The sequence below is a fragment of the Dictyostelium purpureum genome (genome assembly GCF_000190715.1).
Source record: "Dictyostelium purpureum unplaced genomic scaffold DICPUscaffold_517, whole genome shotgun sequence".
NCBI lineage: Eukaryota > Evosea > Eumycetozoa > Dictyosteliales > Dictyosteliaceae > Dictyostelium > Dictyostelium purpureum.
In genome coordinates this window covers 1-17,348 of record NW_003519851.1, presented here as the reverse complement: position 1 = coordinate 17,348, position 17,348 = coordinate 1, and the positions used below count along the sequence as shown (strand labels likewise).

Genomic DNA, 17,348 nt, shown 5'->3' with positions numbered 1-17,348 from the left:
AATGTATTTAATTAATTTTAAAATAGTTTTATGTGGTGGTGATAATGGTGTGCAAAGTCAAGATAATAATAACAAAACATTAAGAAAATTAATTGAATAAAACAAAATAGATTAGAATTTAAAAAAAAACAATTAGTTTAGAATTTAAACGTAATAAAATGGTGGGTGATAGATTATTTTATTTATTTTTATTTATTTATATTTATGTATGGTATTGTTTGGTTTTTTTTTTTTTAATAGATTTAAAACTTTTTTTAAATTAATTTACCATATATAATAATTATAACAATAGAAATGATGATTTTACTTTTTTTTTTTAATAATATTGTTGTCTTTATTTAATAATATAAATATTTAAAAATGTGGTGGTAGTGGATTAAATTATTTGTATTTATGTGTGACATGTTGGAAATTAATAATTGGTTTGAATAAAAAAATAAAAAAACACACATAATTTTTAATTAAAATTTTAAAAAAAAAAAATAAAAAAATAAAAAAGGAGGGGTATGGGATGATTATGATAAAAAAATAAATACAAATAAAAAAAAGGAATAAAAAAAAATGAAAAGCACTAATGGAAAGATTAAAATAAATATTACTTTATTACTTTTATTGCTTTTATAACTTGGATTTATTTATAGATTATTTTAGATTGGTTTTTTTTATTTTTTTATTATAAAATTTTATGGACTAATGTTTTAAAATAAAAAATAAAAAAAGTAAACTAAAATAAAGAAAATTTCTTGAGTGTGAATAAATATAAAATATAAAAAATGTAAAGATTAAATGAATTAAAAAATTGTAAAATAAATTAAATGATTTTTATTTAAAGAAATGAGGTAACAGGAAAATAAAAAAAAATTTTTAAAAAAATTAAAAATAATGATAATTAAAAAAATAAAATTAAATGAAATGAAAAAAAAAAAAAAGAACCTTTTAATAAATTATAGTTATAATCTAATTTATTTTTTCTACAGTAGAAGCCCTTTTTATTTAAATTAATTTCTCTTTATTTTTTTTTTTTATCTTTTTTTTATCTTTTTTTTTTTTTTTTTTTTTTTTTTCCCTTATTAAATAAAATAAAAAAAATTATTGTATTAATATTTATTTATTTTAAAAAACGATCTAGAATGGTGTAATTTAAAACATTTAAAATATCAAAATTTTATAAAAATAAAAAAAAAAAAAAAAAAAAAAGGTTTCTTTTTATACGATTATAAAAAAAGAATTTTAGGTTTACACAATATTTTAATAATAAAAATTATTTTAAAATAATTATTTTGAAATTTAATTTTATTTTTTTTTATTTTTTTTATTAATTTCTATTGTGGTGATAATGATGATTTAGTAAATATGATAACAATAATAACAACATCATGTGATGTTTGAGAGAATGAGGTTTACCAAAGAAAAAAAAAAAAAAAATTACACAATATTATTAATAGGGCAAAGAAGGTTTTTCGCGAGTTTACGTAGATTGGATGATATAATAGGTGTTATTGCCTTTCTTCAAAATTCTTACATTCCAATTCGAAATACTCTCACCATAATTTTTTAAAAAACCAAATTAACCGAAAACTAGTTTTTAAAATTTAAATTATTTTTTTTTTTCAATTTTATTTTCTGAAATCAATATGCAAACATTTATTTTATTTTAAAAAAAAAAAAAATTTCCAAAAAATAATATCATATGAGGCGTTCAATTGTTTGATAATAACAACATTCATTTGATTGGACACAAAGGGTGTCTGTGCTAGTGTAACTATGTCCCAAAAAGGAATACATTCATACTATAAATATATATATTTATATATTTTGAATTCAATATTTAATTTTGAAATGGGACATTGGTTTTTTTTTTTTTTATTTAATTAAATATTACAATAAATAATTTTAATATAAAAATTATTTTATTTATTTATTTATTTTTTTATTTATTTATTTTTTATTTTTATATATTTCTCAAAAAATAATAAACTTTAATTAAAACCTTCTAAGAATATTGTTTTATTTTTAAATATTATTATTTTTATTTTTATACACATCATTTTTATGTCACATGTTACCGTTTTGCTTTTTTAGAACCTTGGTTAATTTTAATTTTTATCATGTCTCAAAATGACGCCATTTTAAAAATGATTTTTAAATGTTGATAATCTGACTTTTTTTAATTTTTTTTTTATATTCAGTTTTTTATTTTTTTACATTTTATGGTATATTAAAAAAAAAAAAAAAAAAAAGACAAATAATAAAATAAAAAAAAATAGATATTTTTATCAGGAGAAGTTCCCTAAAATCACTTTATTATAAATATTAATTGTTTAAAAGTAAAATACTGCACACTAAAAAAAAAAAAATTAATCAATTTAATTAATTTTTTTTTTTTTGGCACCATTTATTGACTTATAATTTAAAATTTTAATATTATTACTCTTGACAATTTATAACTTTAACATTTGAGGGAATGATATGATTGTCAATTTTAAATTTATAATCTGGTGAAATTTGAATTAAACCAACAGTTGGAGGTATTGAGTTTTGAATTAAAGGATCAATATCACATATAATCAAACGTTCAATGCTATATGGGATATGTCCTGGTAAAATTGTGTGGTAAAACTGTATGTTTGAAAAAAAAAAAATTAATATAAAATTTTAATAAAAAATTTGTAATTTTGGTATTTAATGATGCATACTTTGTCAAGATAGAGTTGTTTACAACTATTTGGTATTGATCCTTCTACCAAACCATATTTAATATTATAGATAAAAACAGTTTCGACACTAGATGGAATTACCCCAGGTGTTATTAAATGAGGGAAACTATCGTGAAAATGAAGTTCTTTAACAGTTGAGGGTAAAGAGTTATTACATAAAGGGTGTTTGATGTCATAAAATCCAATGGTTTTAACATTTTTTAAAGTTTCTTTTTGAATTTTATGATTAAACCCATCAGCAAATTGAATAATTTCGACAGTTTCTGGGATAGAATGAATGTTTAAAGGTTCGGTAATGTTTCCTATTGATATGAGGTTAACTGATGATGGAATTATATTAGTTGCAATAATTGGATGATTGAAACCTTGGGTGAATGAAATTTCTTTTAATGTTGTGGGTAGTGAGTCTTCAGACAGAGGATATTTAACTTTACTGAGGGTTAGTCTTAATAGGGAGCTAGGTAAAACTTGTGGTTCAATTCTATGGGAATAGCCCTCAAAGAATGTCATTTCTACTACACTATCTGGAATAATGCCCTTTTCAATTGGGTATTTAGTGTTACCAATTAAAAGATTGGTAGTTGAGGGTGGGATCATGCCATGGACTATTGGGAATTGATAGTGATGAAGTGTAAGCTTTGTAATTGACTTTGGAATTGAATAGGCATCGATAGCATTTTTGATGTTGTATATGTTCAGGGAGCTTACGCTTGGTGGAATAAATTCTTGTGATATGTTTTGAGAAAATCCATCGAAAAGGTATAGACTTTTTATGGTGTTGGGTATACTTCCTCGTAGCAATACATGCTTTAAACCAGATATGAAAAGAGCATCGGTTTTTTCAGGAATAATGTTTGGAGAAACTGGATGGGGAAAACCATTGCTGAAAAATAGTGATTTGATAGTTGAGCTTGAGGAGTTTAATATATTATGAGCTGAAACAATGTCAATGTCAGCCGAAAGAGCCAAATGTTTGGTATCCATATGAATAGGTTCTCCATTTGTTAAATAAAATTCCCTGCAACCAATTGAAAATTTTTTATTCATCATTTTATGATGATGTGTGGTATTGTCTTGATAGCTTGATTGCTTTACAACAAAAGAGTTTAGTTTTAATTGCAATAGCTCTTTTATCTTTTCAAATGATTCTTGATTAAATGAAATTAAAAAATCTTTAAAAAATGTATTTGAGGTTGATGAGTTTTTTAATGGCGACCCATTACTGCTTATTATACTACAACCATTATTGCTGGCATTGGTGCATCTTGATCTATCAATTCTTTCATCAATTAAATTTCTAGTTGTTAGGGCATCTTTTAAAATTGAATAGTATTTAATAAATTTTTTATTATTTAAAATTTTGTTATTATTGCTATTATTATTATTGTCATCATTTTCATCACTGCTACTTTCATTATCATTATTATCATTATTATCATTATTACTTATATTGGATTTGTTATTTATTGATTCGTGAGCATCATCACTAAAATTAATATTACGTGGGTAATGATTAAAATTGTTTTTTATAATTTGTTTTGAGACTTGATCATCATGTTCTATTTGATTTTTTAGATTTTCATAAAATTCTTTATTTTTATTAAATTCTAAATCTATTTTGTTGTGTATTTCTTTTTGAGCCTGTTCTAATATTTGATATAGTTCTCTAAAGTTTTCATCAATATCTTCTTTATTCTTTTTATACTTTAGCTCTAAATCTTGAAAACAATGGTTTGTTGAATCCAATATTACTTTATCACTTTTTAAATAACCATTGAGTGTATAAATTTGATGGTTTTTAAAATCTCTAACAATTGATTTAATATTTGCTATTGATATTTCCGAAATTTCATGTGATTTATGAGTGCTAGTTAAACACTTTATACAAATTAAACAATAGCAATTTTTACAAATATATATAAATTCATTATTATGAATTGAACAATTATTGCTGTTGTTGTTCATTTTTATATTATATTATTTTTAATTTTTATTTCTATTATAGGTGTTTTTAGTATAGTTGATGTTATAGGTGTTTATAATGTTATGTTTATTATTAGTATATTTTTTTTATAACTTGGGACAAAAGAGGTTAAAAAAAAAATGGTGTGTTGAATTTGTTTTTTTTATAGGAAAAAAAAAAAAAAAAAAATAATTTAATTTAAAATTTTTTTAATTTTTTAAAAAATTTTTTTTTTCTTTAATTTTTTTTAATAAAATCCCAATTTTATCTTTTTTCTTTAAATTTAGTTTCAATAACAGATAGATAGCAATGAAAAATAAACCAGATAATAATAACGAGTCAAGACAAAAAATTGTTAGCATTTTAGAAGATATACCAAAAGAAATATCAAAAGATTGGGAAAAAATAACAACTCAAGCATTATTCAAAACTAAATATGATATATTCTTAAGAGACCAATTACCATTTTTTTTAGATATAATAACAGAATTAGAAAATAAATGGACCCTAAAAAAATATGAAGAAAATCCAGATGAATACATCCAATCATTCAAGGATAAGATGAATGATTTACCCCAAATAGTTATAGAAAAAGATAAAGTTCAAGATATTAAATCCACAGTAACTATCACTTAAAACATACTAAATGTTAATGTATTGATTTATTTACAAATTTGTTCAATAGTTTTATTTAGTTTATTATTTATCAAAATTTATTAGCCAAATAATAAAACCAATTGGCGAAATGGTTACTTTTTTAACTTTAACAGAGCCGAACTATGACGATAATAGTTTTTTAAAAATCGTATTAAATAATTTAATATGTAAAATGAACAGATCTTTCATTAGATTTTTGAATCACAACAGAAAAATGATTTTCTACCACGATAGGATCGTCCAGCCTCATAAAGTAAGTACATTTTTTTATAGATCATTTTTTTTTCTTGTAGAATTGTTTTCTAATCTAGTTATTTAATAATTCTATTTTTATAAAAGATTTTAAAATACCCATTGGTTGGAGAATTGGTAGTTTTACCAGGATTATATTTTTAAAACCCACTGTTGAAAATCCATTAAATGTTGGTTTCTACCCTTAAAATGGGATTTAATTTGTATGGCCAAATGATTTATATGTTAATCAACATAATTGGAGAAATGGTACAAGAAATTAATATAAAGGTTTTTTATTAAAAATAAAGATAATAATAATAATAATAATAATAATAATAATAATAATAATAATAATAATAATAATAATAATAATAATAATAATAATAATAATAATAATAATAATTTAAAATAATAAAATAATCATTTATTATAGAATAATAAAAAAATATATAAATAAAATAAAATTTTATGACAACATCGATGCCACGTTATTCTAAAGTTAGTTGAAGGAGAATCTCAAAGATACTAATTATTAATGGTAGTAATTTTTTATCTATTAGACAAAAAAAGGATTTTTTAAAGTAATGGCATAGTTTGATTCTATTTATTATTATATATATATCGTTTATTTAAAAGTTTTTTTTTATTTTATTTTTTTTTATCTATCCATTTTATTTTTTAATTTTTGCATTATCTATTTTTAAATTTTAAAAAAAAAAATTTTATTGGAAATTAATAAAACGGTAAAATTACAATTCACAATGATTTTAATTTTTTCCTATAATAGTATTAATAATTAATAAACATAAAATTAAATCTCTCAAGATTAAGCTATATATATATTTTTAACACATCACATTTGTATAACACGCCACTCCAACCAATAATTTCTAAATATAAACCCAAAAGAATGACAATATCAAGTAAAAATAATATACCTCCATATGGAAAGTATACAATAAAAATAAATAAAAAATTAGAAAACACAAATACCACTACTAATTCTCAAAGATATATAAAATATTGTATCAAACATACATATTTGGGTAAATAAATTAAAATAATATTTATTTAAATTATTATTTGTTAAATATACTATATACTAATACTTTTTTTTTAGTATCATTGACCCCAATAAAAAAACTAATATTTTAACCCCTCTCCCCACGAAAAAAGAAAAAAAAAAATTAAAAATTTAAAATATATCAGAAAATATGCAATATAGTAAAAATTTTATTTAAAATTATTATTATTTTTATTTTTATTTAAAGCCTTCAATCTATGGTAATCATTTAATTTTTTTTTTTTTATTGATTATTATGTTTTTTCTTTATAGACAATTAATTTTTTAATAGATTCATACCAAATAATAAATTTCATTTAATTCTTCCTTAGTTTACTTTATTTCCTTTTAGAAATAAGATTTTTAATTAATTTTCTTATAAAAAGTTTAAAAGTAAGGTGTGAATTAAATATTTTAATTATTTTAATTTGTAATATATAAAAAAAAAATAAAGTTGATGAAAAAAAAAAAAAAAAACATAAATAATAAAAAAATAAAAATATTTCAAATTCCAAATCATTTTAAATAAAATACAATAACAATAAAAATGATTAAAAAACCTAAAAATTATTTATTCATCCTTTTATTATCAATAGCAATATCACCAATTTTTGGTTTAGGTAAATAATATAATAAAAAACATTTTATAATTAGAATATTTTTTTACTAATCTATATTTTTAATTTATATAATAATAATAATAAATAACAATATAATAATTTAGATTGCGAAAGTTTAAATGATTCTCAATGTAAATCAAATAGTAGTTGCCACTATTTCCCTTTTGTATCATGCTGCGGTACTTCAAAGTTTTTTTGTGTAAATAAGCAACAAAGTTGTTCAAGTACAGAGTTAACTTGTGGTAAAAATACAAAGTCAGGGGAAATATTCGAATTTTGGACACAATGTAAACCAACAAAGGATTTTGTAGACTACCACCCACCAAACAATACATGTGGTTCTTTAGATTGCGAGTCTAGTGGTTTATTATGTAAATGGATCGAACCAAAATGCTATGGGTAAATATTATTAAAATTAACATAATAATTGGTTTTTATTAATATTTTTTTATTTATAGCACCAGTTGTTGTGGACGTTATCCAGCATGTGTCAATAAAGATGGTAGTGAAATTGATGTCTCAAACAATAATAATAAATATTACTACAATGATGCAGATAATCACGATAATAGTAAAAATAATCATAATAATGGTGAAACTCATAAGGATCATAAACATCACCCACATCATAAAAATCATCAGCATGACAAGGGTGACAACCACCCACATCATCACAAGAATCACCATACATACCATGATGATATTAAACCAAACGAAAAAACATTTGTTGAAGAAAACGAATCTTGTAAGTAAATAAATTTATATATTTACCATTATTTCCCGAATATACTTATTAATTATATTATTATTACAAGTTGATTGTGAAACTTTAAATAATGACCAAGAAAAATGCCAGTTTTTATATCCTAATTGTAAATGGCTAACATTCCAAGGTTGTTGCGGTAAACAAGTTTCAATTTGTGCAAATGATCTAACTAATCATTGTTATGATAATGATTTAAGTTGTGTTATAGAAGATGGAACAAATGATATTTATGAAGTATGGAGTATTTGCAAACCTCAAAAAGGTTTTAAAAAATATAATAGATCTAATGGTAACTATAAAATTTTTTTTTAAAATTTAATCTTTTTATTAATATAAATTTTTTTTTATATAGCCACAAGTTGTTCTGAATTAAATTGTGAAAGTAAAGGTATGACTTGTGATTGGGTACAATCTACAAAATGTATTGGAACATCTTGTTGCCAAAAATCACCACAATGTTTACCATTGCAAGGCAGTGATAATAACAATCACAATAATGATGAAAATGGTAGTAGAAACAGTAATAGCACTAACAGTGATTCTAATAGAAACAGCGGTTCTAATAGCAGTGGTGCCTCTAGTAGCAGTAGTGCAGCCAATAGTAATAATAGAAGCAACAGTAATAATAGTAGCAGCGGCAACATTAATAGCAATGGTAGCAAGAACAGCAGTAGCAGTAGTAATAGTAGCGACAGCATCAGTGGTAGTAACAGCAAAAACAGCAGTAGCAGCGATAACAGCAATAGCAGTGATAACAGCAAAGGCAACAGTAATAGTAGTGTTAGTAACAATAGAAGTCAAAGTAGCTCATCAGCCTCAAAATCCAGTTCATTGAAAGGATCATCCTCATCCTCTAGTGATAGTAATAATTCATCAGATTCTAAATCATCTAGCTCAGAATCAAAAGGTTCATCATCGTCATCATCTCCAGCCAAATCTGCCCCACCCTCACCACCAAGACCAGCATCATTTGCATCATTGCAAAATAATCAAGTTAATCAACTAAGAGATGAAGATGGCAATTTCGATGCTTTAAAGAATGATAATTTTGAAATGTTCGAGGAAGAAGATTTATGGAATGATATGGATTGGTACAGAAAACCAGATCAATTAAAAAATGTAGTTGACGAAGAAGAACAGTTCAAAATTACTCGTAAAGATAACTAATAAATTAAAATATTTAAAATTTAATATTTACTATTAAAAATATTTTTTAAAATGTAGAAAATAAAAATTAGTAAAGTTATAAATTTATTTATAAAATTATTTATAAAACAACAAAAAAAAAAAAAAAGGATCAGGCAATTTTGTTTTTTAATCTTAATAAAAGCAAAAAATATGTGCATTAAATAAATATATAATGAAATTAACGTAGATACCCTTTACTTGAATAAGAGTTCTCGCATCTTTGACTTCAAAAATGACATAATTTTATTATAACATTTAAGTTGCAACAAATTTTTTTTTTTGTATTCATAAGTATCTGTTAAAAATATCATCATTTTCTTTTTTTTATTTTATTTATTTGTTTTCAATAGATATTTAATCATACATACATTTATTGAATTGGAACCATAATTTCCTCAAGTTGCTTTGGTGTTAAATTTTATTCACAACACACAATTTTTTTAAATAAAATAAAGAAAAAAAAAAAAAAAAAAAAAAAATTTTCATTTATTTTTAAAAATTTTTAAAAAAAAATAATTTTTTTATTTTTTTAATTTAATATTTTTTTATTTTTATTTATTTTCATAAATCAAACTATTAAATAAAAAGATGAGCGGAAATCAATTTCAATTTATAGATTCACAATATTCAACACCACAGGGATCATACTATGACAATACAGGAAGAATGGGTGTAGGTGGCCCATCACAAGATTCATTTGAAAACGAATTACCACTGTTAGAAGAGTTGGGTATTAACTTTGACCACATTAGAGCAAAAACTCTCTCAGTATTAAATCCATTAAAAAAGATCGATTCACATATTATGGATGACACTGATTTGGGTGGTCCAATGTTTTTTGGTTTACTTTTAGGTTTTTCATTATTAATGGTAATGTTCAATAATATACAATTTATTAATAATAATAATAATAATAATAATAATAATAATAATAATAATAATAATAATTATAAAAATAATAAATATCTAATTTTTTAATTTTATTTAACAGAGTGGTAAAGTTCAATTTGGTTATATATATGGATTAGGTCTTATTGGATGTGTTTCAATGTATTTTGTTTTAAATTTAATGAGCGAAAAAGGTATCGATATTTATAGAGTTATTAGCGTTTTAGGTTATTGTCTTTTACCAATGATTTTCCTCTCATTTACTTCATTAGCCATTAATATAAAGTAGGTATTTCAAAAAATTTCTTTTAAAAACTATAATACTAATACCTTTCTTATAGTGGTTTAGTTGGATATATTTTAATTGGGGTTTCAATTATTTGGAGCACATATTCAGCATCAAAAATGTTTGTAAAGGTTTTATCAATGATTGACCAAAGAATTCTAGTTGCCTATCCAGTTGCCTTATTGTATACAGGTTTTGCACTTATTACAGCTTTTTAATATTTTAAATGGAAATAAAAAAATAGAAATGTATAAATAAATATAAAAAAAAAAAAACAAATACTTTTTAATTAATTATATTTAAATTATTCTTTATATTACAAAAAATAACATTTTACAATCATTATTTTATTGGATGTTTACATTAACAAAATTTAAATATATTTCACTTTTTTTTAATAGAATACAAATTTTCACAGATTAGATATTTTACAATAATAATAAAAATTAAAAGGGTTTTAATCAAAATACATCATAAAATAAAAACAGGAATTAATTTGATTGGAAATGAAAACCGAGGAAATAAAAAAACATAGTTTTTTTAATTATCTAATACCTTTTTTAATATTTTATTTAAAATACGGTATTTATAGTTTTTTTTATTTAATAAATTTTTTATTATTTTTTTTTTTACCATTTTTTCTATATATTTTTTATTATTTTCATTTTTTTTTATTTTTTATTTTTTTTATTTCAATTGTTTATTTTATATTTTGAAATGAATTTGTGTGATGTAATGTTTTACAATAGTTATTAATGGTTAAATTTTTGATACTTTAATAATTAAAAGAATTGTTTATTTGAAAACAAATAAATATATAAAGAATGAGATATTGATTAAAAAATAACTACCTTTATCTTTCCTAAAAAAAATTTAAAGAAATTATAAATTGATTTTTTTAAAGTGTAATGTTTTAATAGAGTAATAAAATTTTAGTAATATTTATTGTTATTTATACCCATTTTTGATTAAATTTCTTTGGGGGTAAAAAATATAAATATTTTTTTAGGTGGGTTAAGTTTCAGATGTATAAAATAAAAAAAAAAATAAAAAAAATAATAATATTTATACAATAATGGATTATAATATTAATAAAAATAACAAGGAAAATGGTTATTAAAAGAATTCGTTTGATTTATAACTTTTTTTAAACTATCTCTTTAACACAGATTTTTAAAATAAAATATTTTAAATTTATAATTGAAGAAACAAATACTTTTATTAAAAATATAACAATATCAAAAAATAAAAATGAAAAAAAAAAACTATAAATTAATTTTTTTTTTTTTTTCATTTTTATCAAATCATCAACCAATCAATAGTATAAAAAATAATTATAAAATGAAATTAATGCTTTTTTTAATAATATTAACTTTAACTAATAGTTTGCTAGTTAAAGGTTATGGAGAAACTGATAAAGATGGCTATCCAAATCATTTCGAACGTGAATCAATAAATCTTTTAAATGTAAAAATTTTATTTTTTTAAAAAATATAAACTATAATCATATTAATAATTTTATTTTAATTTTTAATTCATTTTAAAAATAATAGTATGTAAGAATGTTCCCAATTCAATATATGTATACCTTTATGAAAGAATATGGCAATTTAAACTATATGTTTACTCAATATAAACAAACCTTTCCAGTATACTATGATACCTCAGTTAGTCATGGGGCAAGATTCCATTCATATGATATGGCTTCTAAAAACTATTTTGCTCATAACGATAGATCTGGTTCTTTTGGTGATCGTGTAAAAAGATTTGTATCAAATATAAGATATTATGGTGAAAATATTGCAGCTGGTAAACAAACTGGTATTGAAACTAATAACCAATTAATTTGCGATTCAAGAAACCAAGATAGATACTGTTCAGCTGATGGTAGTGGTAATGATGGTCATCGTAAAAATATAATGGATCCACAATTTAAAGTAGCAGGTGTAGGTTACTACTATACATATTCATCTTCATATAAAAACTATTGGACCCAAGATTTTGCAGGCGAAACAAGTGGTATCCCAAATACCCCAATTTACTCTGGTTACCATACATTCTACCAATCAGAAAATCCAATTTTTATTTTAAGCTATTATAGTAACGATTTATCAACTAAAGAAATAAATATTGTATTTGTTGAGGATTCAAATGAAAATGTAGAAATAATGGATAGAAATTATGGAAACGATAATTTTGGAATTTACACTCATATTCCTTCTTTCTATACCCCATGTGGTAAATACTATTTCACAACAACTACAAACAATAATTCAACTTTTAGATACCCAGATACAGGATATTTACAAATTAGTAAAGATATAACATCATGTAACTCTTGGACTGCTAATTGATATTAAATTTACTTTTAAATTATTATATGTTTAAATATAAAACAAATTGTATTATAAATAAAAAAAAAGATATTTATTAAAAAAAAAAAAAAGATATTTATTTAAATTGTTGTTATATTTTTTAATTAAAGTTTATCTTTTCTCTTTTTTATAAGATCTTCCTCTATCTCTGTCACGGTCTCTATCTCTATCACGGTCCCTTTCCCTATGGGTATCTCTTTCGTAATAACGGTCTTCATCACCCTCGCCACTATATGATCTTCTTTTCTTTGATGAATCATGACCACCTGATTTCTTTGGTGATAAAATTAACTCTCCTTCTTCGTTACCTTCCTCTTCTTCTTGAGCTTTTTTTACCAAATACTCGATATATGAGTTAAAGATATTAAGACGATCAGGCTCTTCTAATTCGATAAATTCCTTTTTAGTCTCCAAAGTAGGTTTGACTTCATCCCATGTCGATGATTTTGAAATTGTTTTTGTATCTGATAAAAGTTGTTTAAAATGTGAAACTCTTTTCTTTGCTAAATTTTTTTCTTTAGTTTCCTCTTTATATTTTAACTATTTTAATAATTAGATTAGTATCTTTTCTTTTTATTTACTTTTATTTATATACATACATATTCAAGATATGGCAAAAAATTAAATTCAGAAATTTGCTTAAAATTTTGATGTTTAGAAAATGCTGTTTTTAATAATTCCACAGTTGTTTCTGGTGTATATTTAAACTCAGTTTCTTTATAAATCTCTTTTAATTTTTTATAATCATTTTCATATTTCGTTTCTAACTCTTCTCTAAAATCTGAAAATAATTCCAATGGTGTTGATCCAAGTGTTCTTTGACTTAAACCTATATAAGCTGGTTCATTTTCATATTTCTCTTTAAAATTCTTCCATTTTGTGAGTGCATGAATTTCACCGCCTAAATATTTTTCATTTAAAAATTCCTACAAATAAATAATTATTGCAACGATATGATTAATAATTTTGTTTTAGTTAAATTTATTATATTTATAATTACTTACTCTAAACATATCTCTATTTTTTCTACACTCTCTTTTGATTTTTTCTTTTTCTACTCTTTTTTGGTCATCTAAACGTTTTTCTAAGTCACGGATATAACTTTCAAATACTGTAAGAAAATCGAATTGATCTAAAATTTGAAAAATATCATCTTTTTCATACTGCTCTCTAACTTTACGCCATTGAGTAAAAACGGTGATTGATGAATCGGTTTCTAATTTTTGACGGAGTAATTTCATTTGGTCCTTTTTATTTATTAACAATTGTTCCTTCTCTTTTTTTTCTAATTCCATAATATACTCATGAAATATAGTTTCTCTTTCTCTTTCGACTTCAACAGCTTCCCAACGTGGCTCACCTTCAAAATATAGTGATGCTCTTCTCCATGACATTAACGGTGTTACCTCTTTGCTATCACGTAATAGTTGAATAAAATCATCTTTAATTTTTCTTTCCTTCTTTCTTTTTTCTTCTTGTTCAAATTTCTTTCTATCGATTTGATAATCTAAAAATGCTTGCTTTCTTTCACTCATCGTCTTTAATGATTGATATCTTTCGTCGTTTACAATTTGCTTTAGTGCTTTTTCGAATGTACATATTGAACTAATTGAATTATCAGTTAATAAATTTTTAAATATTTGAATTGGATCTTCTTTAGGTTGAATATTTTCAGTTACTTTATTTGATGTTGGTGAGGTACTATTATTGTTGCTGTTACCATTAGGATTATTAGGAGTATTGTTTATTGGTGATGATGGTATTGGTTTTGATTGTTGTAAATTTTGAAGCTCAGCAGGAATATCCCATTGTCTAACACCTGTTACTGTATTATAATAATATTTTTGGCCTTTTTCAGTCTTATATTCTTTCCAATCTGAATTTTCAATTGTTGAGTTATTTGATGGTGGTTTAAAATCGTCAGGAATTTCCCAAACACTGATTCTGGTTGCCTTATGATAAAAAAACTTTTTCCCATCTGCTGAAACTGCTTCTTGCCAATCATTGATCGATGCAGTCGACATTGTAAAATTTATTATTTATTATAATTATTATACTAACTATTATTAATAAATAAAAAATATACAATGATTAAATTTGATTTTTTAAATATTTGAAAAAATAAAAAATAAAAAATTTTTAAAAAAATTTTTATTTTTAAATTAATTTTTTTAAAAAAAAAAAAAAAAATATTTAAAAAAAAAGTACAATTATTCTATTTGAAGTTATTAATTTATTTAATAAAATAAAATTTTGGTTGTGGCGGGGAGAAAATAAAAATAAACATTTTATAAAACCAAATAAAGAGAAAAATAATAATTAAAATAATATTTTATTGGTATTTAAAAATATATGAATTTTATTTATATATGTATATATAGTAGTGTAATAACCAAATCCTATTATTTTTTATTTCTTATAATTAAAAATTATAATTTAAATTATAAAATAAAAAATATTTGAAAAATATTAAAAATTAAAAAATTAAAAAAATATTTTTTTTTATTCTTTTTTTTTTTATTTTTTATTTTTTTCATTTTTATATTTCAAACTATTTTTAACAACAATTAAAAAAAAGTTAATAGAAGAAAAAAAAGTGTTGTAAATAATCTTTGTTTTTTTTTTTTCTTCAATGTGTAAATAAAACTTTTACTTTTTTTTTAAATATATATATTTATGTCATCTACAGATACACCAAAAATAAATGAAACAAAAGATGATAAAACGAATACGGCGATAACACCACAATCGAAAATACCCACATTACCCACACCAGACCATAATACAAATTTTAAAGCCCAAACAATACAACCTTCAAATACAATACCACCTTCAAATACAATACCACCACAACCATATCATGTATCGACAAATATACCTACATATAATGCGAATCCACCAACCAAAAGACCACTAGAGCAAACACCAAATACTATAAATAGTAATAATAATAATAATAATAATAGCGGTAGTAATAAAAAATTTAAAAAAAGAAAACCTGGGCCATTATCAATTGCAGAAGAAGATTTCATAGCAAATGCATTCAGAAATGTTCCTGACCCACAATTAAGTGCAGAGCTAAGGCGTATGAAAAGAAAATTTATTGTTAGAAAGCAGCAGAGATACTGTTCAATTGAAAATTTTGATATAGATACCAGAACACAAGAAGTTTTAACAGCCTTTAAGAAAAAGAATCAAAAAGTGTCAAATTATTATGAAAAAGAAGAAATACCTCCATTTCCAAATTTAAAACACAATTTAATGACTGCTGTAACGATATCAGGATCCCCTACTACCACCAATACCACTGCAACCAATGTAAATAATATCAATTTTCAACCAGAGCTAAAAGAGGAGCACGAACAAGAGAAACTACAGAAAGAAAGAGAGTTACTATTGCAAAAGGAACAAAAAGAAAAAGAAGAAAAAGAACGTTTAGAAAAAGAAAGATTAGAGAAGGAAAGAGAACAAAAGGAAAAAGAAAAAAAGAAAAAGGAAAGAAAAGAAAGAAAGGAACGTGAAAGATTGGAGAAAGAACGTCTAGAAAAAGAAAGAGAACAAAAAGAAAAAGAAGAGAAAGAAAAGAAACGAAAAGAAAGAAAAGAAAAAAGAGAAAAAGAGAAATTAGAAAAAGATGCAATCGAAAAAGAGAGGTTAGAAAAAGAAAAGCTGGAGCAAGAGAGGCTAGAAAAAGAAAAACTGGAGCAAGAGAGGCTGGACCGAGAGCGTTTAGAAAAGGAAGCATTGGACCGAGAGAGGCTTGAAAGAGAGAAACTAGAAAAAGAAAACTTTGAAAGGCTTGAACGAGAAAGGCTTGACCGAGAAAGAAAAGAAAAAGAAAGAAAATTCAAATTGAGACAAGAAAGAATAAGACTCGAAAAACTAAAACAAGAAAAGCTTGAAAAAGAAAAAGAAATTTTAGAAAAATTAAAACAGGAATCAAATCCACAGACAGCACTATTTAAATTTTATCACTGGGCAAAAAGTTCAAGGAAACAACAACAGCACCACTTTAAAAAGCCATTCCAACCTTTATCCGAACTGCTATATGGAAAAAGACTGCAATTGGAACCATATGTAAGTCCACATACAACAAGAGAGCTCAAACCATACATTAGAAGAGATTATGAAACCAATCCACCAAAGCTACAGCAACTAAGAGAACTCCACCAATTTTTTAAAATTAATGGTTTAGCACCAGTTCAAACCTCACCAACAATTACATCTTTAGCAGAGTGTCAAGAAATTTACCCAATTGATTATAAATATTTAACACCTGAACTAGCAAATAGAACTAATCAATTTTTATCTGATCATTTTTGGCCTGGAGTTAATGGTAATTATATTTTTTTTTTTTTGTTATTACTTTTTTTTTACCAATTTTTATTTTATTTTCTTTTTTATTTCTTTAACCTCCAACTCACATGCACAAAATAACTCCCATTATATTATTTTATAAATCTTTATTTTTATAATAATAAATCTAAATTTTTTTTTTATAAATCTATTTTTTCAATTTACAAAAAAATTATTCAAATAATCAAATAATCAAAAAAAAAAAATTCAACTTACACACTATTCACCACATCAA

General features: G+C 22.8%; 7 protein-coding genes across 7 annotated transcripts; 5 read left to right on the top strand and 2 right to left on the bottom strand.

Moving 5' to 3' along the window:
- Window positions 1-2,427: 2,427 nt before the first annotated feature.
- Window positions 2,428-4,682, bottom strand: DICPUDRAFT_159150 (uncharacterized protein; the record flags this gene model as incomplete). Its single annotated transcript, XM_003294136.1, has 2 exons — window positions 2,428-2,619; window positions 2,697-4,682. The coding sequence occupies 2 exons, from the start codon at window positions 4,680-4,682 to the stop codon at window positions 2,428-2,430; spliced, it is 2,178 nt and encodes a 725-aa protein (XP_003294184.1).
- A 307-nt stretch (window positions 4,683-4,989) lies between these two features.
- On the top strand, window positions 4,990-5,316 carry DICPUDRAFT_84681 (uncharacterized protein; the record flags this gene model as incomplete). Its single annotated transcript, XM_003294141.1, has 1 exon — window positions 4,990-5,316. The coding sequence occupies one exon, from the start codon at window positions 4,990-4,992 to the stop codon at window positions 5,314-5,316; it is 327 nt and encodes a 108-aa protein (XP_003294189.1).
- Window positions 5,317-7,181: 1,865 nt separating this feature from the next.
- On the top strand, window positions 7,182-9,299 carry DICPUDRAFT_99881 (uncharacterized protein; the record flags this gene model as incomplete). The annotated part of the gene is made up of 5 exons (XM_003294140.1): window positions 7,182-7,254; window positions 7,359-7,653; window positions 7,713-7,999; window positions 8,070-8,309; window positions 8,373-9,299. 5 exons carry the CDS (start codon window positions 7,182-7,184, stop codon window positions 9,185-9,187), a joined length of 1,710 nt encoding a protein of 569 aa, XP_003294188.1. The 3' UTR covers window positions 9,188-9,299.
- Window positions 9,300-9,796: 497 nt separating this feature from the next.
- On the top strand, window positions 9,797-10,600 carry DICPUDRAFT_159146 (uncharacterized protein; the record flags this gene model as incomplete). The annotated part of the gene is made up of 3 exons (XM_003294139.1): window positions 9,797-10,078; window positions 10,200-10,381; window positions 10,438-10,600. 3 exons carry the CDS (start codon window positions 9,797-9,799, stop codon window positions 10,598-10,600), a joined length of 627 nt encoding a protein of 208 aa, XP_003294187.1.
- Window positions 10,601-11,723: 1,123 nt separating this feature from the next.
- DICPUDRAFT_84678 (uncharacterized protein) lies at window positions 11,724-12,736 on the top strand (the record flags this gene model as incomplete). The annotated part of the gene is made up of 2 exons (XM_003294138.1): window positions 11,724-11,849; window positions 11,936-12,736. The coding sequence occupies 2 exons, from the start codon at window positions 11,724-11,726 to the stop codon at window positions 12,734-12,736; spliced, it is 927 nt and encodes a 308-aa protein (XP_003294186.1).
- A 132-nt stretch (window positions 12,737-12,868) lies between these two features.
- On the bottom strand, window positions 12,869-14,781 carry DICPUDRAFT_159144 (uncharacterized protein; the record flags this gene model as incomplete). The annotated part of the gene is made up of 3 exons (XM_003294135.1): window positions 12,869-13,297; window positions 13,357-13,683; window positions 13,762-14,781. The coding sequence occupies 3 exons, from the start codon at window positions 14,779-14,781 to the stop codon at window positions 12,869-12,871; spliced, it is 1,776 nt and encodes a 591-aa protein (XP_003294183.1).
- Window positions 14,782-15,433: 652 nt separating this feature from the next.
- On the top strand, window positions 15,434-17,086 carry DICPUDRAFT_159143 (uncharacterized protein; the record flags this gene model as incomplete). The annotated part of the gene is made up of 1 exon (XM_003294137.1): window positions 15,434-17,086. A coding segment is annotated over one exon (1,653 nt), but the record flags the coding sequence as incomplete, so codon positions are not given.
- Window positions 17,087-17,348: the final 262 nt, after the last annotated feature.